Source organism: Oncorhynchus gorbuscha, linkage group LG16, assembly GCF_021184085.1.
Source record: "Oncorhynchus gorbuscha isolate QuinsamMale2020 ecotype Even-year linkage group LG16, OgorEven_v1.0, whole genome shotgun sequence".
In the NCBI taxonomy this organism is placed as follows: Eukaryota; Metazoa; Chordata; class Actinopteri; order Salmoniformes; family Salmonidae; genus Oncorhynchus; species Oncorhynchus gorbuscha.
Window position 1 is genome coordinate 38,925,644 of NC_060188.1, and position 23,299 is coordinate 38,948,942.

General features: G+C 44.1%; 1 protein-coding gene across 8 annotated transcripts in view; it reads right to left on the reverse strand.

Annotated features, from left to right (window-relative positions):
- Nucleotides 1-9,862: 9,862 nt before the first annotated feature.
- LOC123998783 (transcription factor COE1-A) overlaps nucleotides 9,863-23,299 on the reverse strand; it is a 147,294-nt gene continuing 133,857 nt past the window's right edge. For 2 of the 8 annotated variants that reach the window (XM_046303923.1, XM_046303922.1), the window contains exons 12-17: nucleotides 21,028-21,093; nucleotides 19,282-19,459; nucleotides 18,932-19,111; nucleotides 16,414-16,608; nucleotides 16,136-16,204; nucleotides 9,863-12,420 (exon numbers count right to left, since the gene is read on the reverse strand). In XM_046303923.1, the coding sequence (XP_046159879.1) occupies nucleotides 16,137-16,204; nucleotides 16,414-16,608; nucleotides 18,932-19,111; nucleotides 19,282-19,459; nucleotides 21,028-21,093 (687 nt within the window). In that variant the 3' untranslated portion in view covers nucleotides 9,863-12,420; nucleotide 16,136. Of the gene's footprint in view, nucleotides 12,421-16,135; nucleotides 16,205-16,413; nucleotides 16,609-18,931; nucleotides 19,112-19,233; nucleotides 19,460-21,027; nucleotides 21,094-23,299 lie in introns of all 8 variants that reach the window. The other 6 variants (XM_046303919.1, XM_046303917.1, XM_046303925.1 and 3 more) reach the window with 4 other exon arrangements.

Sequence of the window (23,299 nt, forward strand, 5' to 3'; positions counted from 1 at the left end):
GGGGAGCAAAAGTAGCCTATTTCACTAACAGGTTTATTCCCACCAAACACAGACTACACACACCTTCCTTTGTGAAAAATTGGGTGACTTACTTAAGCCTTTTCATTTCTCCCTCTCTCATTTTGTTTTTGGAAGCCAGATTTCTCTTTAGGAAGCTGAGACATGAGGCTCCACTGGCACTCCTCACTCGCAATTCACTGCTAGCAAGTACCATCAGCGCCTAGTTTGGGGGCAGGACTGAACCATTTCATGTAAATAGAGGGCGGGGGGGGGGGGGGGGGCAATAACTTACCCCTCCCATGCGAAGCCCCAGCTTGTCCCCCATTACATACAACACATCTAAGGTCCCTCAGTGAAGTATGGAATTTCAAGCACGGATTCAACTACAAAGAACAGCAAGCTTTTCGAAAGCCTCATAAAGAAGGGCAATGGTTGGTAGGGTTACAATAACAAGTCAGACATTGAATATCTCTTCCAGCGTGGTCAAGTTAATAATTATGCTGTGGATAATGTATTAAACTACCCAGACACCTCAACGATACAGTCGTCCTTCTGAACTGAGCTGCAGGACAGGAATGTAATGAGACCATCCTCCTCAATGAATTTCATAAAAATAAAAATAGGGAAACGTTTAAAAAGTGATCCTTTTTAGATAAAACAATACAACATATATTCACGTCACCAATTCAGCAATTAAGGCCTACAGTAGCCTCAACAGTACTCTGTAGGGTAGCATCATGGGGAAGCCAGGGGACAGCTAGCTTCTAACCTACTCTGGGTACATTGACTTCATTACAAAATCTAGGAAGCTCATGGTTCTCACCTCCTTCCATAGACTTACACAGTAATTATGACAACTTCCGGATGGACATCCTCCAACCTAACAGAGCTATTGCAGCATCAACTGACATGTTGTCCTCCCAATAAAATGATCAGAGAATGAATCGAGTACTGAAAGCATAAGCTACCGCTAGCTAATGCTGCAGTGCATAAAATGTGGTGAGTAGTTGACTCAAAGAGAGAGAAAGGCAATAGTTGAACAGTTTTGAAAAAATTCATTTATTCAAAAATTAAGTAGGAGCAAGAGAGAGCGAGAAATAGAGCTAGCTATATTTAGTCTTTTTTTCCACTTTCGCTTACTTAGCCAATAAATGTAGCTAACTAGTTTAGCTTACTCAAACACCCGGCTCCAACAGAGGGATGCTATGTTAGCTAGCTGACTATGGCTATCCAACATTGGAGGTGTTGGACTAATGTATTGCCCCCATGACCTACCGGTGTAACTGCTTATGAAAACATACATTGACTTGGATAAACATACCCAAATTTATCCAAGAGACACTCCTCACGTTTGCAACTGTTGGGCTAATGATTATGCCAGAGATCAGCTGAATGCAGGCAAGAATGTGCAAGGCGGTATCGAATGTGTCACTGTCTGGCCATGTGTCACTATCTGTCACATCAAATGTTTCTCTCGACCTGTGTGCACCTATGTTGTTAACTATAATTTATAGGCAAGGTTGTAGCAACCCCATGATGGGTATAGGGAGAATTTGAGTATCATGTAGTAGCCTAAAACCTACCGATGTTACATTGAGCTGGGTCATCCATTATCCTGTAATAGAAATAAGGCCATGCTCATAAAAAAAATAGTCCTCCCTCATCTTAAACGGCACCGACCACCACCGATTTGGAAAATTTGCAATAACAGTGTTTAACATGATTTTTGAATGACTACCTCATCTCTGTACCCCACACATACAATTATCAGTAAGGTCCCTCAGTCGAGCAGTGAATTTGAAAGAGATTCAACCATAAAAATCAGGGAGGTTTTCCAATGCCTCGCAGATAAGGGCACCTATTGGTAGATAGGTAAAAATAAAAAAGCAGACTTTGAATATCCCTTTTAGCATGGTGAAGTTATTAATTACACTTTGGATGGTGTATCAATAAACCCAGTCACTACAACGATACAGGCATACTTCCTAACTCAGTTGCCAGAGAAGAAGGAAACCACTCAGGGATTTCACCATGAGGCCAATGGTGACTTTAAAACAGTGATAAGGAGAGAACTGAGGATGGATCAACCACATTGTAGTGACTCCACAATAATGACCTAAATGACAGAGTGAAAAGAAGAAAACAAATATACAAAATACAAATATTCCAAAACATGCATCTTGTATGCAACAAGACACTAACGTAATACTGCAAAAAAACATGGCAAAGGAATACACTTTTTGGCCTAAATGCAAAGCACTATGTTTGGGGCAATCCAACACAACACATCCCTGAGTAACTGCCTCCTTATTTTCAAGCATGGTTGTGGCTGCGTCACTGTATGGGTGTGCTTGATGTCGGCAAATGCTGGGAGATTTTAAAAAAGACTGAAGAGAAATGGGATAGGGCTAAGCACAGGCAACATCATAGAGCAAAACCTGCTTTAGTCTGCTTTACACCAGCCACGGAGAGGAATTTATGCAAATTGAAGTGGGTCTAGGGTGTCAGGTAAGGTGGAGGTGATATGATCCTTGACTAGCCTCTGAAAACACTTCATGATGGCAGAAGTGAGTGCTGCGGGGCGATAGTACTTCGTTTAGTTACCTTTGCCTTCTTGGGTACTGGAACAATGGTGGCCATCCTGAAGCATGTGGGGACAGCAGACTGGGATAGGGAGAGATTGAAGATGCTGGTCTGCACGTGCTCTGAGGACGCGGATTGCACAATCCAGATGGATTGAATTGTTCTTTTCCCCTCATCAATCGACACACAATACCCCATAATGACATCACAATACCCCATAATGACATCACAATACCCCATAATGACATCACAATACCCCATAATGACATCACAATACCACATAATGACATTACAATACCACATAATGACATCACAATACCACATAATGACAAAGCAAAAACAGGTTTTTTGACTTCTTTGCAAATGTATTGAAAATAAAAACTGAAATATCACATTGATGTAAGTATTCAGACCCTTTACTCAGTACTTTGTTGAAGCACCTTTGACTGCGATTACAGCCTTGAGTCTTCTTGAGTAAGATGCTACAAGCTTGGCACACCTGCATTTGGGTAGTTTCTCATAATCTTCTCTGCAGATCCTCTCAAGCTCTGCCAGGTTAGATAGGGAGCGTCGCTGCACAGCTATATTTTAAGGTCTCTCCAAGAGATGTTCGATCGTGTTCAAGTCCGGGCTCTGGCTGGGCCACTCAAAGACATTCAGAGACTTGTCCCGCATTGCCTTGGCTGTGTGCTTAGGGTCGTTGTCCTGTTGGAAGGAGGTCCTGAGAGCTCTGGAGCAGGTTTTCGCTGTACTTTTCACAGTTCATCTTTCCCTAAACCCTGACTAGTCTCCCAGTCCCTGCCACTGAAAAACTTTCCCACAGCATGATGCTGCTACCACCATGCTTCACAGTAGGGATGGTGCCAGGGTTCCTCCAGACGTGACACTGGGCATTCAGGCCAAAGAGTTCAATCTTGGTTTCATCAGACCAGAGAATCTAGTTTCTCATGGTCTGAGAGTCTTTAGGTGCCTTTTGGTAAACTCCAAATGGGCTGTCATGTGCCTTTTACTGAGGATTGGCTTCCGTCTGGCCACTCTACCACAAAGGCCTAATTGGTGGAGTGCTGCAAAGATGTCCTTCTGGAAGATTCTCCCATCTCAGAGTGACTATTGGATTCTTGGTCACCTCCCTGACCAAGGCCCTTCTCCCCAGATTGCTCAGTTTGGCCAGGCGGACAGCTCTAGGAAGAGTCTTGATGGTTCCAAACGTATTCATTTAAGAATGATTGAGGCCACTGTGTTCTTGGGGACCTTCAATGCTGCAGACATTTTTTGGTACCTTTCCCCAGATCTGCCTGGACACAATCCTGTCTCTGAGCTTGATGGACAATTTCTTCTACCTCATGGTTTGGTTTTGCTCTGGCATGCACTGTCAACTGTGGGACCTTATATAGACAGGTGTGCGCCTTTCCAAATCATGTCCAATCAATTGAATTTACCACAGGTGGACTCCAATCAAGTTGTAAAAACACCTCAAGGATGATCAATGGAAACAGGAGGCATCTGAGTCTCATAGCAAAGGGTCTGAATACTGAATACTTATGTAAATATTTATTTTATTTAACCTTCATTTAACTAGGCAAGTCAGTTAAGAACAAATTCTTAAGAACAAATCCTTCTTTAACCGGTCTCCTTCCCTTCATCTACACTTATTGAAGTGGATTTAACAAGTAGCATCAATAAGGGATCATAGCTTTCACCTGGATTCCCCTGGTCAGTCTATGTCATGGGAAAATTTAGCAGATGCTCTTATCAAGAGCGACTTACATCAAGTGCGTTCAACTTATTAACATAGCTAGGTGAGACAACCACATATCACAGTCGAATATACAGAATACAAATATTCCATTCATGCTAAAGATTGGACATACAGCGTTTAGCAAAAAAAAGACAAGAAGTAAAATCATATACATCTAAAATCTATTCGTATAACATTTCTAATGAAATGTAAAAAAGTGATGGATATAACGTTTTGGGGGGGAAAAAACGTGATTTTAATATTCCATAACTCTTCTCAAGAGATTCCTTTAGCAGTGACGCTAGTAGTTAGCCATGGAGCTGTTCCTAGATTTGTGACGACATTGTCTTCACGTCTATATTTTAGACCTAGGCATCATACAGTATGCTGATGTCTTTCACCTGCTCAAAACCGGATGCTAAAATAGTAGGAGTGACGAGAGGTTAAATCAACCACCCACACTTCTTTTTTGGGGGGGTGTTGGTGGTGGTGTGACATATCACCTCCCCCTGTGCCCCTTTTGTCTCTCACGTACCCCTCCCACCAACACTCTCAGATCTCCAGTATCATCTAGCCCCTCTCCTCTTCACCAGCTGCAAGGACTTTCTTCCTCTCCCTCCTCCCACTCTCCTTTCCCCTTTTTCCCCTCCCAAACTTTCTCTCTCTCTCTCTCTCTCTCTCTCTCTCTCTCTCTCTCTCTCTCTCTCTCTCTCTCTCTCTCTCTCTCTCTCTCTCTCTCTCTCTCTCTACCCCCCTCTCTCTCTCTCTCTCTCTCCCTCTTAACCCCCCCCTCTCTCTCCCAAACCTTCTTCTCTCCCCTTCCATTCTCCATCCCCACCGGGACCGTGTGTTTTCAGTTCTAAGGCTGTCTTTCAATCCATTTCCTTTATCGTCTGCCGTAAAAAGAGCATCAGTAGAGAATATTTATTTATTTATTTAGCCCAGAGAGGCGCAGGGGGGTTCCTGTGTGCAGCGTCTCTTGATCTCAGAGAATTACCTGAAAGCTTTGCTCTCCAGGAAGAGACTGCAGCGTTGGAGCAGGCCTGCCTGCCTTCCTCCTCTCCTCCACTCATCCCTCCTCTTCGCCAGTCATCCCTCCTTCCTCCCCAGCCTTTATCTCTGTGGCTCTGGCCAGACTCAGTCTGTTGATGCATGAATAATGAATAGACCAGGGACACGGCAACATCAGTGCTGCAAACTGCCTCCATAATGAGATCCACACTATGGATAGAGGAGGATGGTGGCAGGGTGGGAGGCAGGTGAGGATGTACAAGGTATACAGTACAATAATAGGTTCGCCGCGCTGCATGTCTAAACATGCAAATAAACTGCCAGTAAACACAATTGTTGAGCATCAGTGATCAAGGCGTATGGATTATCCTGCGTAACGGTTTGTTACACAACATGCCGGGGGTAGCATGTAGAAAAGCAGGAACAAAGAGAAGAAACCCCATAGAGAAGCAAAAAAGTTCCCAGCAATGTTAGACAATGACAACTTTGTCCTTCAGTATTTCTCCTGACCCCATTGTTTAGTTAGGGGCCCAGCACCACTACACACTTGGTTAGTTACTCCTGATCCCTCGACAGATCACAAAGGCTGTAGTGTTACGTGGTGACCTACCTGGGAGTGGAACTGTTCTGCTGCAGTGGACAACAGTGACCTGTAGGATAACATTTGACCTAAAAGGTGAGAGGTCACTGAGCAACATTGAATGACATTTTCCTTGAATGGGGGGGGGGGGGTTGACACAGATTCCGGTAATTAGTCCATCCCAGATCTGAAGAATCTGCCTTCCTTTGGTGAACTGAGCAGATAAATATGTCTGGATCAAATACATTATACATTTAAAAAGTTTGTACATGTTGGTATTTTATATCTATTATAAAAAGAGGACAGGTAACTATGGAAGACTGAAACACACCTGTTGTCGTGGGAGATTTTCTCGGGGGATTAATATTTCACCATGACCTCTGAACTTTGATCCCTATCTTGACACCGGTGAATTCCCAGCCTCTGGGACACAACTTCAGTAACAGATGCTCCTATCATCCTTATGGTCCTCTGAATGTCATGGCATATCACAAACCATAGTCCCACACTATCATCGAGAAAGAGGAGGAATAGAAGAAAAGAAAGGGGGTAAGAGAAAGATAGATAGAGAGAGAGAGAGAGAGAGAGAGAGAGAGAGAGAGAGAGAGAGAACTGTCATACACACTGAAAGCATGGTTAGACTACTGATCTGAGGCCCACCAGTGCACCTTGTCTGGTGCAGAGTGTGTATGAATTGAATGGCAGCGGTAAGTGTATCATATGCAGGCCTCCTCCCTCTCATTACCCCGCGACAGCCTCCTCACAGGCACAGGTCAAGCATGCCCTGTGCTTAACGGCCCCCTTGTCAGCCAGGATAAATAGCTCAGCAGCCCTGATTGCTAAATTATATCTTCACTTAGTCATCTATCAATCACACGCCTGCATTAGGAAGAGGGCAGGACCCCCCCCACCCCCACCCAATCAAACCCCTGACAGTCTGATAGAGGGAGGGGGAGAGAGGAGGGAGGGGAGGGACGTGGAGAGGGAGGGAGGGGATGAGCCCGGTGGGGTTAAGTGCAGTGAGGGTGTGATGTGTGGCAGGGAGGAGAGGAGGGAGACAGAGAGAGACAGAGAGAGAGAGAGAGAGGGAGGAGGTTTCTCTTCTCTCAGAGATCCATTAGCTAATGGATGTCTTGAGCCCTGTCACTTATCCCCACTACCGTCGCCACACACTCATCTACTACGCTTCAGAGACGGAGTGTGTGCATATGCATCCGATGTAGATACAACGTGTTTGTGTGTGTATTCCTATATTCATTGTGACTTCAAGTGTCCCTAAATTCAGTGTGATAAATTAACTCAATATGAGAGAGCACATGTGTCATGGGACTTAAACTCATTGATGTCAATAAGACATCGCTCTGCTTTGATCAGGCCTTGAGGCTTAGGAATAGGAAAATAACCTTCCCATACACCTCCGCACACATGCACACGCACGAGCGCGCACACACACACACACACACACGAGCGCGCACACACACACACACACACACGAGCGCGCGCACACACACACACACACACACACACACACACACACGAGCGCGCGCACACACACACACACACACACACACACACACACACACACACACACACACACACACACACACACACACACACACACACACACACGAGCGCGCACACACACACACACACACACGCACGAGCGCGCACACACACACACACACACACACACGAGCGCGCACACACACACACACACACGAGCGCGCGCACACACACACACACACACACACACACACACACACACACACACACACACACACACACACACACACACACACACACACACACACACACACACACACACACACACACAGAGTCTCCGCCTGCAGCCTGGCTGATCAATAACCCGGAGCAGGGCACATCTGTCTAATTAAGAAGGCCTTCCTCACTGAGCATTGTTTGCGAAAGCAAACTCGTCGTGGCGTCTGAAGCGCCTGGCACTTCACTAAACGCTTTCCATTATGTGAGCGTCTCCATTCGGTGTCTATGACCACGCAGTTGGCAGTGTGATGAAAATCGCAGAACATCACAGGGCTTGTGAAATGTGCTTGATGTGGTAGCTAGCTCCACGGCACACAGACAGACGATCCAAAAACCACAGTTCCAGGACCATCTCAGGGTCCTGTTCCCCCTCGTATTCAGATCCCCGTGATGCTCCGCACGGCCGGGGAACCGTGTGAGGTCAGCAGAACGAGGGTTTTACAAGCTAATCAGATCCGAGTGGCTCAAATGAAATGTGCACAATGAAAAAAGACACTTCATTCCCGCTGAGGACCGTAAATGCAAATGATGAATCAATTACATGCAAAGCGCATACCAATTAATAACTTAGGAAGCCATCATTAATATGTTAAAGGAAACTAGCTGGGCATATTCACCATTCCATTAGGCTGTAATACATGAATTAATTAACTAATTAAAGCAGGATTCTGATCCAGAGGGGAGGAACCCTTTCATTTGTGATCTAGATGAGAGATGTGCAGGCCTCCACTCTGATTTGATTGGGCCATTCAGGTTCACTGCTTTGATGACGTCATACCCGGGCATTGCCCTGCATTTAAACCCATCCAGTACGACTTGAACATGGGATAAATCCTGCGCAATGCTATATGATGTTGGCTTGGCATGGCTGAGTTTATAATGGCGCTGTGACAGTGGGGTGTGTAATGAAATCGTGGATACTCAAATCTCACCGTGTTGTGGGTCCAGGAACGAGCTTGTATAGTGTGTGCGTTTTTGACTTTGTCGAGTGTGTTGGTGCCCCAGTATATCACGTCACTGGGAAATGCAACAAAATGCTACCAAGACAAAACAGCTTCACAAAGACAACAAGAACATCAACAGTTTCACAGACAAGAGGGAACTTTAATTAAATATTGTGAAAGTTGAAAAGTTATTTTACAGTTCAAAGTTAATCAAAAAAAAAAAAAAAGAAGGAGATCATCTTTACAGTAGTTTCATTTTCTCTTTTCCTTGTCCATCAATATATAACTGCTCTGTGTGTCCAGTCGAAGACAAGGCTTGGTAAGAGAAATGGAGAGATGGGCTCAAAAGGGTGACAATAGGATTCAGAGAACAATTTCATTCCTTTCGTTGACCAGGTGGCCACCTCCCTGACAGGGATGGCTCTATACTCTTGGCTGGGCGGTGACACAGTAAACCTCAAACGTATCTGTCCCTGTACCCGAAAGACAGGAGAACTGAGTCACAATGCATACAAGCTGAACTCATCATTACACAAGTGCATTTTACAAGAGACTCCCTCGTCCTCAGAATCCTCAGTTTAAATTCTCCCCCTCCTATAAAGTCACTTCAAAAAAATATCCGTCAGCAATTAAATTAAAAAGCCACGTTCTCTTTCAGAGGACTGTTAGCGCGAACACACACACGCGCACACGCACGCACGCACACACGCACGCACGCTCACACACACAAAAGACTACAAAGAGTGGTCATATGACCCATGTCAGAGATAAACAGGTGGCTCAATTTGTATATAAAGGGAGGGGAAGAGAAAAGGGGGAGAGTCAGAAGAGGGCAGTAGCAATTGTCGAAGCAAGGGTGTAAAATGACTTGTGTGTACAGATTATTGTGCTGTCATTTAAAACTGTTCATCATCAGATCTGTTGTTGTACCATAACCTTTCTCAAACAGAATCAAACAGTAGATGTAGAATATGGCTTCACCATCAACCCACCCCTAGCTGTGTATATGAGAGAGGAATATGAAGGGGAGGCTTGGCTTCAAATGAGTATTGCAGTGCACCTCACTACTCTCCTCCTCTCCTCCACCACTCCTTACCCCTCCAGCTGCTCAACACATTAAATATTTATCCTCCCTTCTCTTCTCAGTCATCTCATCACAGTGTCCTCCCCCCATCAGCCAGCCAGCCCCATCCACCACCTTGCCTCCCTCCCTCCCTCCCTCCTCTTCCTCTCTATCCTACAGCTCTCCTCTTCTCTTACTACCTGCCACTCTCTCTGCCTTGCCGTGCAGAGCGCTCACTGTGACAGGGAAAACAGGTAAACATTCCTCAGGGCTCCAGGATAAGGAACAACTCCACTTGTGCTACCCCCCTCTCTATATTTTGCTTGTTGCACCCATTTTGAAGTATGTTAGCAGAGCACTGGTGGGGTCTCTACTCTACACTGACGGCTGTGGCTTTGCACTGTTAAGGCATCTAAACTGCTGGTTCAGATTTTGGTGAGACAACAGAGGGGAAAGGGAAAATAAGATGGAAGCAAAATTGGGGGGGGGGGGGGGGGTTATTTTCATATTTTTTGCCAAAAATGGTCTTCCTGCTTTTAGCACACAAATGCATCGCTAGGAGGAGAAAACCCATATGCATATTGTTTGTTTTTCAACAGTATCAGTTCTTCTGAAAGCCAAAAAATCTAAGCAAAAAAAAGATATTTATATGATATACTTATATACTCTCAAAACCTATATAACTAAATACTATAAGAATAATATGCTACTTTTACCATGTGATAAAACAAATCCAATATCAAGACAAAACGAAAAACAGCAACATTTTCATTAACTAACAAATTATACAAAAATAGACAATGGCTTTAGGGTGGATGGAATTAGAAATGAAAGTATGGCTTTAAAACAAAAACAAAAAAACATACCAATGAAATGTATCAAAATGACATTTAAACGTGGAACATGGTCGACAACCAAATAAAAACAGATCGGTACTGTCACAAAATGCAAACATACACATGAAGGATGATGAAGAAGCAATGTACAAATTCAGGAGATACATACATTATTTATATGGATATTTTACATACTGTATATCCCTTTTTTACTATCCAAAATCTCCGAGCTAAAGTTGATGAGATCATTTTGAGTATGTAGTAAACGTGACATCCGTGACACTATATTGTAAAGCTGCCTTAAGACTTCTTTAAATGTATAAATATATCTTAAACAATGACTTTGGCAAAAAAAAAAAAAAAAATCACAAAGACTAACAAATGTATTACTATATACAAAAAAACACACACATCACACAAGAAAGCAAAGAAAAACAATTGAAAAGGTTGGATTCAGATATTTGCTAGGCATCTGAGGAGTCGGTAACTTTTACAGTGCTGGCTATTCCATTGATCACCATGGCAGCTGGGACACCACTACACACCTCTCTGTTGACTCATTAGTCTGTCTATAAAGTGTCTCCCAGTATTCCGTTTCTCAGATCCTAAACTGTTGTACGGTAACATGGTGGAATAAGAAGCACATTTTTAATGGCCGGCCCATGATCACAGTTTCATGGTGAGAGCGTAACAAACAGAACAACTATAATAATACAACATTTTAATTCACACGATATAGCAAAAGTGAAATGGCAACACCCTTTAAAAATGTATGGTTTCCTTCATTGAGATTTCGTGGTGGATGGCAGAGAGAGAGAGAGAGAGAGAGAGAGAGCACACTTTAACAAAAGGGGTTCTGATGTACAGTTATGGGACTTGGCTGAGCGGCTCCACAGCAAGTTAGCGGTCCAGAGTCCATACAGTAGAGACACTGTTGGCATCCAGGGCAGGTTCAGGCTCTGCTCTCTATCTCTGACAACCACCTAGGAGCTTGGACACGATCGGTGCACTCACAGCCAACATGGGGTGAATGGCTGGTTATGTGTCATCATGGATAAATCACTTGCTTTCTGTGGAGATGAGTGAAAGCGCTAGTCGTGGCGATGGCAGTCTCTGCTTGGCATGAGAGGGAGAGAAATGTGTATGGGCTGTTTGTGGTGGCCCAAACACACTCGAAAGCAGAGAGTTTCTGCAATGGTGCATAGTTAGCTTGTGCTACCTATCATGTATGTGTCTTTCTGTGCCTTGGGGTTAGTTAGGGCATGTGGCATAGTCTCCAGCATAATGTTATTGTATAAATCTAATTCAGTCTTCACTATTCAACTGGAGGTTCTCTGCCACTCACTTTCAACAAGTTGTTTTATCCTTCACAAACATTTTCTTCATTTATCTTTCTTTTTTTTGTAAATTCATAAATTTAAAAAATCCCTCTAATAGTGTGTATAACATTTTGAAATATGGGAAATATGTATTTTTTCGCACAAAGGTAAAACACAAACGATGCACTAAATAAAAGAAAGAGTCAATCCTCTCCAAAATAAATAATGTTTTTTTTTTTTCGGTGGGCTTTCTGGGTAATCTGTGGCCTTGCCTTCCCTCTTAAAAAGTGTCAACAAGGTGTACAAATTCAAAAGAGGTTGTTGCAAATTCTCTGTTTTTTTTCTCCGTTTTTTTTCTTCTTCTTCGTCTTCTTTTTTTTGTTCAAATGTGATTCCTTTTAAAAAGGGCCTGAGTTACGGGTTCCATTCCTTCAATGCAGGACTGACGATCCAGTCCTAAACCGGAGCCTTATGTACATGCTGAGATCCATGTCTGGGTGTGTGTGTCCTTCTCCTCACACACACGCACCGCTTACATGGGAGGAACGATCATTCCAGGAATCACTGTTGGGTGGAGGAGGGGGGGGGTAGAGTCGGTTAATGCATAAACAATTGCCCAATGTTTTCCTCACATAATGATTCCTCTTAAATAAAGCAATCTGTTCACACATCTGCATAACAAACTACGGCCTATGAAACTATGACTCAAATACGCTTTCAAACTAGGGATAAATCATTTCTATCTCTTCACAGCCCCGCCAAATTGGAAATTGGCACAAATGGGACACTTGAAACGCTTGATTAGTGCTGTCAAAAAAAACTGCCTCTTAATTGTTTGCATGCGCTGAGGCTCATTGTGTTTGTGACGTATTGCATCATCCCCGGCAGCTTCAAACGGCTGCATGGGGATCCGTGTCAACATGTGAGGAACAGAGCTATGCTTAATGAGAGCTCCAAATCAGACCAAGTGTGACTACAGAACGCAGTGCAGTGACGACATACCAGGCACAATACTACACAACGCTATACTACACATGGCTGGGAGGGGTTGAAAGTCATTCAACATCTTGTATGTATCTACTATACATATATATGTATATACTATACATATATATGTATATATAGTATATATATATGTATATATATGTATATATATGTATATATATATATGTATATATATATATGTGTGTGTATATATATATATATGTGTATATATATGTAATACATTTTAGACTAGAATAAACAAGAAACTCCATCGTCTTCAATCATTCCCAGGGATAGGGATTGTATTTGAGTGCATGGTAAGGGAATGATAAGATGTGGTTATGCCATGAGTGGAGTAGAACATGGCCTAACGTATCCAGTGTAGTGGGACAGGACGGAGGAGGTCCTCTAAGCTGTGTTCCTTAAAGTGGGGAAGAAATGCTTATTGCTGCAAATTTAACTTGACGTTAGTTCTACAACTGCTGACAAACACAAAAGAGGACGCTGGGTGTTTTTCTGCAGGCGTTGTGCTTCAAACTACTGCTGATGGAATCAGGAGAGGCAGAAACAGTCACGCACACACACACACACACACACACACACACACACACACACACACACACACACACACACACACACACACACACACACACACACACACACACACACACACACACACACACACACACACACACACACACACACACACACACACACACACACACACCCTGTGTAAGCTCATTCAATAAAACACAGTAAGTCCTTAACCAAAATCACGAGTGTAACATACAAAACATAATCATTTGACATTCGTATGTCAGGTTAACAAAATGACATTCGTATGTCAGGTTAACAAAATTACATTCGTATGTCAGGTTAACAAAATGACATTCGTATGTCAGGTTAACAAAATGACATTCGTATGTCAGGTTAACAAAATTATCTTTGATTCAAACCTTAAGGGTTTCTTCAGCTGTCCCCATAGGAGAACCCTTTGAATAAGTGCACTCTAGGAAAAGGAAGTGCAAAAGATAACCATTTTTGGTTGCAGTTAGATCTAGATCCCCTTTTACGGAGGATTCTACATGGAACACAAAAGGGTTCTACCAGGAACCAAAACGGGTTCTCCTATGAGGATGCCAAAGAACCCTTTTGGAACGCTTTTTTCTAAGAGTGCAGAGTTGGTTTACTCATCTTAGAACAATCTGATTTACATGGAAAGCATAATACTTCTCAGCAAATCCTGCTGATAATGCGCTTGACTGCAGAGAAACCATGGCAGCATGTGGTATTTTCTGGCACTTCCGTGTCAGTTGTGTCATATTGTGACACACAACTGACACAGAACTGGGAGAGAAGGAGCTTGGATTTAGATACCGCTTCTCGCTGACAGAACAGCGTATATGACAGTGCCTCAACTCTGCTTTGATCTGCCATAGTGTAACACACACACACAGGCATGCAAGCACACACACACGCACGCTGTCGGTGTGTGTATGTCAATGTAAATAGCGACAGTATCGATTGTCAACAGAGCCCAACAGCTGTCATTGTTGATCATTTCCCAGCATAGTGGGAGGGTTTGATCAGAGAGAAGAGCCTGTCTGACAAACGAAAGAGAGCAAGAGAGACTCTGTGTAAGTACACTACACTACACTACACTACACTACACTACACTACACTACACTACACTACACTACACTACACTACACTACACTACACTACACTACAGGCTGTTGAAGAAATGAGTGCACTCCTGGTGTCCCAGCTCCTGGTAAGTACACTACACTACACTACACTACACTACACTACACTACACTACACTACACTACACTACACTACACTACACTACACTACACTACACTACAGGCTGTTGAAGAAATGAGGTTCTACTCCTGGTGTCTCCGCTCCTACCAGGGGCACTACACTACACTACACTACACTACACTACACTACACTACACTACACTACACTACACTACACTACAAGCTGTTGAAGAAATTAGGTTGTACTCCTGATGTCTCAGCTTTTGATATGTACACTACACTACACTACACTACAAGCTGTTGAAGAAATTAGGTTGTACTCCTGATGTCCCCGCTTTTGATATGTACACTACACTACACTACACTACACTACACTACACTACACTACACTACACTACACTACACTACACTACACTACAGGCTGTTGAAGAAATGGGGTTGACTCCTGGTGTCCCAGCTCCTGGTAAGTACACTTCACTAAACTACACCACACTACACTACACTACACTACACTAAACTACACCACACTACACTACACTACACTACACTACACTACACTACACTACACTACACTACACTACACTACACTACACTACAGGCTGTTGAAGAAATGGGGTTGACCCCTGGTGTCCCAGCTCCTGGTAAGTTCACTCCACTCCACTCCACTCCACTCCACTCCACTCCACTCCACTCCACTCCACTCCACTCCACTACAATACACTACACTACACTACACTACACTACACTACACTACACTACACTACACTACACTACACTACACTACACTACACTACACTACAGGCTGTTGAAGCAATGAGGTTGTACTCCTGGTGTCTTAGCTCCTGGTAGGCTGGTGGATCTCTTATCATAGCATAACACTACATTCGCTATGGTTAAACAGAACTTCTCCAACACAATCCTCCTGTACTGATTATCCACTCATGGCTTGGATGGTTTATTTAATAAACAAAAGGTTCATGTAAATGGTGAGATATCTATTCACATTGTGTTACAATAAGGTTGTTGCTCGATGCTTGCAGCCCTGCAGGGCCCTATGGGTCTCCGCAACTGAGGTTGCGCTCGGGAAGATACTTCCTGTATCCATGTATGAGGTCTGTTGAAGACAGCAGTGTGTCCTGTCGGCTCTGTATTCCCACACCCACACAGCTACATCCTGCCCTGCCCTCTCCCCAAACATCCTTACCCTTTCTCCCCATTCACACACAGGAAGCTAGGGACAACCACAAAAACATTCAAGCCAAATTAAAAAGGACAAACTTGTGAGTAATATGCCGACTCTGCCAAAATGCCCTTGGATAAACAAAAGCACAGAGCAAAATGAGAGATATCCCCTCATCCTCTCTTTCCTCAACATATACAGCTGCAGTATGAGGATGGTTAATGTTCATGTAATGGGTGAATGGATGGGTCGATGGATGGATGGAGGAGTGGATGGATGGATAGATGGATGGTTAATGAGATAGAGGAGTAGAGGGGTGGATGGGTGCATGCAAGAGAGAGTAACATACTTCAGGAGAAGGCCAGGCCCTGCAGCGAGCTGGCTGTGGAGTACTTGCTAGAGTCCACAAAAGACTGATCTGAGGGAGGGAGCGCAAAGAAAGAGGGGAAGATAGGGGAGGAGAGGAGAGGGGAGGAGAGGAGAGGGGAGGAGAGGAAGAGAAAACAATGTGTTAGAGGATGGGAGGAGGAGGAATGACAGGGGATATTGGGGACGGAGAGGTTGGTTAGAGAGCGTCACGGACTGGCCCAGAAAGAACACAATGTCTCGACTGGGTGAGGGGCTCACCTTGGAGACCGTTGCCATTGGTGCTGGTGCAGGTGGGCGGGGGTGAGGTCTGGGGTCGCACCACGGGAGCGAAGGCGCTCTTCTGCTTGACGGCCGACACCATGTTGGCAGGGGAGAAGGAAAAGATCCCAGAAGAGCTGCTACAGTTAGAGGGCAGGCTGGTGGAGGACGCCATGTTGGGGCTGGAGGGAACGACTGAAGGGATGGGGGGAGGGAGGGAGAGAGGGAGAGAGAGATGGGGGAGAGGGAGGAGAGAGGAAAGGGAGACGGAGAGAGAAAGAGAGAGACAGACAGACAAAGAGAGAGAGAGAAGGGGCATAGCAAGAGGTTAATTTCACCATGTGGGATTTAGACCTTATCGAGTACACAAGAGAAAATACAACTCCATAAGTATGCGAGGGAGTCTCAAACGAGAGGAATTTATATTCAAGTTCATTCTAACAAATGAATAGCTATCGATCAAGTATTTTCCCAATCCACCTAGCAGTGGTCTCCTAGGCAGTTAACAATTCAATGTTAGCACACTTAGACAACCATTTGAATTCAACATTCACTGCTCTTTAATGTTTTTCCTACTGGTTACACTTCATTGGAAGTGATTCTTGTTATTGCACCATTTAAATAGGTTTATAGCTCCATCCAAGCAGAACCTTGTAACAATGGCACAATCCATTTATCAAGTCCTAACTAATCAATTAATGAAAATTGGAAGCACAGAGCCCAGGCTTGTGGATTGATTGGAAGTGTCTAATGGAGTCAGCCAACCTTTTAAAATACTTGTTAACATCCTGGGGACCAAAGTGGTGAAATTGAATTGTTACCCCTCCAATTAGTTTATTGATTTAATTAACAGTCTTTAATTCTGTGGCCGGCCTAGAAAGGAGCTGTGATACGGCCAGTCAGGCGTTGCAAACAGGCAATACCACAGTGGCTCTCAATCTAATTTCAGGGCAATCCGATGGAAGGACACACATTGCTAAGGAGAGAGGCCGGCAGTCCTCCACAAGCCAGAACATTCCAGCATGGTTTCACCTCCTAACTATTGAGTGCTCTCAGTCTCATATAGCTAGTCGATATCGCAGTGTTGATTCCTCTCCCTGAAAGAAAGAAATCTGTGGGTGTCGGTTCTTAGATCCATGCCAAACTGTCCTCAAACACAAGCCTTTGCAACTGGCACCCATCCTCCCTCCTCCCACTATCATTAGACCCCCCCCTCCCACACACACACACACACAAAAAAATCACCCATTTCTCTTTCTGCCTCACTCTCTAACCCTCTCCCTCTGTGTTTTCCTAATTGGAAAAGGGTAGTCAATTAAGAATTAGCAGAAGAACAACAACAGTGTGGAAGTATGGCTGTCAGATGAAAGAGGATTAGAGGATAGGACTGGTTTTAAAGAGTTGTTCAAGACAGGCTCCATTGCTGGGAGACTGCCAGGCAGAAAGCCCCATAGGGAAATAGCCATAGATCTGAAGGCTTCACTGTCACACGCACCGCTGTCTCATAAACAAACAAATGAGGAGAGAAAACTCCCACTCCTCTCATCACTCCTCAAAGACTAGAACTCTGTATAGTAATGTGCAGCCCCTTAGGCAGACCACTGGACTACAGACCAGAACCCATACTGTACAGCTCTTCAGACAGACCACTGGACTACAGACCAGAACCCATACTGTACAGCTCTTCAGACAGACCACTGGACTACAGACCAAAACCCATACTGTACAGCTCTTCAGACAGACCACTGGACTACAGACCAGAACCCATACTGTACAGCTCTTCAGACAGACCACTGGACTACAGACCAGAACCCATACTGTACAGCTCTTCAGACAGACCACTGGACTACAGACCAAAACCCATACTGTACAGCTCTTCAGACAGACCACTGGACTACAGACCAGAACCCATACTGTACAGCTCTTCAGACAGACCACTGGACTACAGACCAGAACCCATACTGTACAGCTCTTCAGACAGACCACTGGACTACAGACCAAAACCCATACTGTACAGCTCTTCAGACAGACCACTGGACTACAGACCAGAACCCATACTGTACAGCTCTTCAGACAGACCACTGGACTACAGACCAGAACCCATACTGTACAGCTCTTCAGACAGACCACTGGACTACAGACCAGAACCCATACTGTACAGCTCTTCAGACAGACACACACACCAGGGAGGAATGGGGGTTTCATGCATTTACAGCAGCAGTCAGGTCAATAGGGGGAGCTCTGCAGTGAATTGTGGGTGATAATGTGGGTGAGCTGAGTGTGGGTGGGTGAGTGTGAGAGCTGGGTGTGGGTGGGTCGGCTAACCGGATGGATGGAGGTGGGTGAAGGCGGCTGTGAGCTGGGTGTGGGTGGGTCGGCTGACTGGATGGATGGAGGTGGGTGAAGGCGGCTGTGAGCTGGGTGTGGGTGGGTCGGCTGACTGGATGGATGGAGGTGGGTGGGTGAAGGCGGCTGTGAGCTGGGTGTGGGTGAGTATTAGAGCTAGAGTGGGACTCACTGGCGTAGGGCGAGTTGGCAGCGCTGCCGTTGAGGAAGCTGGGGGATCCTCCCAGGTTGGACATGACAGTGTTGCCGTAGCCGTTCATGCTGGTGGTCACAGAGCTGTAGTTAGTCTGCTGGGGGGTGGAGCTGGGCACATAGCCATGTGGAGACACGCTGCTCGTGTTCCGACTGAAACCTACACAGACAGACCGACAGAGACAGAACAAAGACAGATCAGTCACCTTGTTCAACCAAAGAAAGACGTAAAAATGTAACTTCACAGATAACTTCACAGTGACTACATTGCTTTTCAGTTACCGGTTTCTATGACGATAGCGCCACACCCGTATCGACCCGCCCCCTCACCCTGATTGGCTCCCTGGGAGGACTCGGACACATTGACGGCCAGCTGGCCAGGGAAGGAGTTGACCCCCATCATGCCTGCGTGGACGGAGCTATTGCCCAGGCCGCTCAGTTGGTTGTGGTTCCTGGGAACATTGTAGAGAGCCTCTGCTATGTCCGCCGCCCGCTTCAGAATAATCTCCTGCCACAGGAGAACACAGTTAGACGAGCGTTCACATATACTGGTAGAGGAGCGCTGACAAATAAAACCGTAGCTTTCATGTGAACAACATTGCTATCAGTTAAAGTAGCATTCACATGAACAACATTGCTATCAGTTAAAGTAGCATTCACATGAACAACATTGGTATCAGTTAAAGTAGCATTCACATGAACAACATTGGTATCAGTTAAAGTAGCATTCACATGAACAAAATTGCTATCAGTTAAAGTAGCATTCACATGAACAACATTGGTATCAGTTAAAGTAGCATTCACGTGAACAAAATTGCTATCAGTTAAAGTAGCATTCACATGAACAACATTGGTATCAGTTAGAGTAGAATTCACATGAACAACATTGCTATCATTTAAAGTAGCATTCACATGAACAACATTGCTATCAGTTAAAGTAGCATTCACATGAACAGCATTGCTATCAGTTAAAGTAGCATTCACATGAACAACATTGCTATCAGTTAAAGTAGCATTCACAGGAACAACATTGGTGACAGTTAAAGTAGCATTCACATGAACAACTTTGGTGACAGTTAAAGTAGCATTCACATGAACAACATTGGTGACAGTTAAAGCAGCATTCACATGAACAACATTGGTGACAGTTAAAGTAGCATTCACATGAACAACATTGGTGACAGTTAAAGTAGCATTCACATGAAAAACATTGGTGACAGTTAAAGGACTGCTAACATGAACAACATTGGTGACAGTTAAAGGACTGCTAACATGAACAACATTGGTGACAGTTAAAGGACTGCTAACATGAACAACATTGGTGACAGTTAAAGGATTGCTAACATGAACAACATTGGTGACAGTTAAAGGACTGCTAACATGAACAACATTGGTGACAGTTAAAGGATTGCTAACATGAACAACATTGGTGACAGTTAAAGGACTGCTAACATGAACAACATTAGTGACAGTTAAAGGACTGCTAACATGAACAACATTGGTGACAGTTAAAGGACTGCTAACATGAACAACATTAGTGACAGTTAAAGGACTGCTAACATGAACAACATTGGTGACAGTTAAAGGACTGCTAACATGAACAACATTGGTGACTGTTAAAGGACTGCTAACATGAACAACATTGGTGACAGTTAAAGGACTGCTAACATGAACAACACCAATTCAAGCAGTGTTCACATTAGTACCACTGTAACGGTGCCGTACCTGCGAGCATTAGTCAACATGTCATTTCCCCCATATATTACCGTTACAGCCCTCCCCTCGTCTAGACAGGATGACTCTAAGTAGCTTACAAATGACTTCTTGTATGTTTCATGTGTAATCACTATTTTCACAAAGTGGCAATATATTAGTAATAGTGGGAATAATTAATGTGGACATGTCTTGTAAGTATTTGATGAATATTTGATCAGGCATGTTAATAACCACCGGAGATGAATTAATAATGGTGAATAACTGGCGTCAACGCGGATGCAGGCGATGTGGCAGGATGTGGAGGGGACAGAGGGAGAGCAGACCTGAGAGTGAGGTGGCGTTTGTTTGTCTGAACCTCACCTGGTTGTTGTGGGGCATCCCATACAAAGCCTCCACAAGGTCTGCTGCCCTCTTCAGAATCACCTCCTGTAGACAGAGAGAGAGTGGGACAGGGAGAGAGGGAGAGAGAGGGGGACAGGGAGAGAGAGAGAGAGAGCGAAAGAGAGAGAGAGAGAGAGAGAGAGAGAGAGAGAGAGAGAGAGAGAGAGAGAGAGAGAGAGAGAGAGAGAGAGAGAGAGAGAGAGAGGGACAGGGAGAGGGAGAGAGAGAGAGAGGGACAGGGAGAGGGAGAGAGAGAGAGAGAGAGGGGGACAGGGAAAGAGAGAGAGAGAGGGGGGGGGAAGGAAAGAGGAAGAGAAAGAAAGACAGAGGGAAAGAAAGAATTGGAGAGAGAGAGAGAGCAAGAGGGGGAGAAAGAAAGAAAGGGTAAGAGAGCGCGAGAGAGAGAGGGTGAGATGGTGTAGAAATACATTTTTGTTCAGCAATAAGCATTGAAAGACCTCAGATTTGTGGTTGTGTCATCTACTGTAAAACCTTCAACTTTCACCTCTGTCCTGGCTCTTTTACATGCAATTTGGTCTTTTCCTGGAATACCTTGAACAATTCCTTTTAGTGAGTACCATAGCCAACAAACTAACACAATTCAAGACTAACACATGGTAAAATACTGTACAGAGAAGCCTGTTCAATTGTTCAGATTATGACAGAGAGAGAGAGAGAGAGAGAGAGGGAGAGAGAGAGAGAGAGAGAGAGAGAGAGAGAGAGAGAGAGAGAGAGAGAGAGAGAGAGAGAGAGAGAGAGAGAGAGAGAGGGGAGAATAGCACCAGTATTGCGCTCCCTCTACATCTGTTTTCTTTCCCTCTACATCTGTTTTTTTTGGAGAAAGACAATGCAATCTGTGTGTAAAGGTCACTAAGCACTTCTTCATACCCCCTCATTGGTGTTGGGATTTATTTTATTTGAGCAAAGCCACTTCTTTCTCAGAACAGATTTCCATGGCAATTAGACAACAGTCGTCAACACAAAGGCATTTTTGTTAACGAGAAACAATTCTTCAAGTGAATCATTCCCTCGTTTCATCCAGGGGGGTTGGGGGAGTATCCTGAGCCAAGCTATGCCAACTGTGTGAAATATTGCTGTATGTATCCTGTTGGCTGTTGTTTCTCATAAGCACTAGACTCCCTCCTCTCCAACTCATCAAACGCTTTACGGCTGCCTAGGGAACTTCACTCTTATCTCCAATCTAAGACGCAGCCCCCCAGGGACACCAACAACAATAATTGCATTCATTTCTCTGTCATTTCGACTTGTTTTGTTAAATAAGTTGTTTTTCTTGTTGTCTTAAAAGCACATTATGTGTTGTCAAGTTTTTTTTTTTTTTGAATTAAAAATGATTTCCTAAAGGAAGCGTTGTTGTTTTTTTAACGTCTCTTATGCGTTCTGACATGCCAGGTCCAGAAAAGATAGAAATTCAGAGCACTCTGACTGTCTGACAATCACAGTAAGACTCATTTCCTTTAGGCGACCCTAGATCCTAATATTTTTTGTGTACAATTATTCTCAGACATACACGTTCAGTTACAGAACTTCTACTTACAACTGTGAATTCAGACATGCAGTTACCAGTCAATAGTTTGGACACACCTACTCATTCAAGGGTTTTCCTTTATTTCTTGAATATTTTCTACATTGTAGAAAAAAAGAGAAGACATCGCAACTATGAAAAACCCTTATGTTTGACTATGTTTATCACTTTTTGGGGGGGTTCCTACATGATGCCATGTGTGTTATTTCATTAGTTGTGATGTCATCTCTTTTATTCTACAATGCAGAAAATAATAAATATATAGAAACTGCTGCTGCTTAACTGGTGTTAAACAATGGAAAGGTGAATCCAAAGACAACAACTGTCAATTAAGCTATAAGGCACGAGGTGGGTGTGGTATATGGCCAATATACCACGGCTAAGGACTGTTCTTTCACGCGACGCAATGTGGAGTGCCTGGATACAGCCCCTAGCCGTGGTATATTAGCCATATACCACAAACCCCCAAGGTGCCTTATTAGAGCCGTAAAAATAAACATTTTGTCATACCTGTGGTATACGGTCTGATATACCACGGCTGTCAGCCAATCAGCATTCAGGGTTCGAACCACTCAGTTTATAATATGACATTATAATGCATAGGAGCTCCCATATTAACTGTACAGAAACACCACTCTACCCTAATCAGATGAATCTGTTTTCATCTTTACATTCATCCTTTTCTCCTTCCTATGCCCCCCCCCCTCT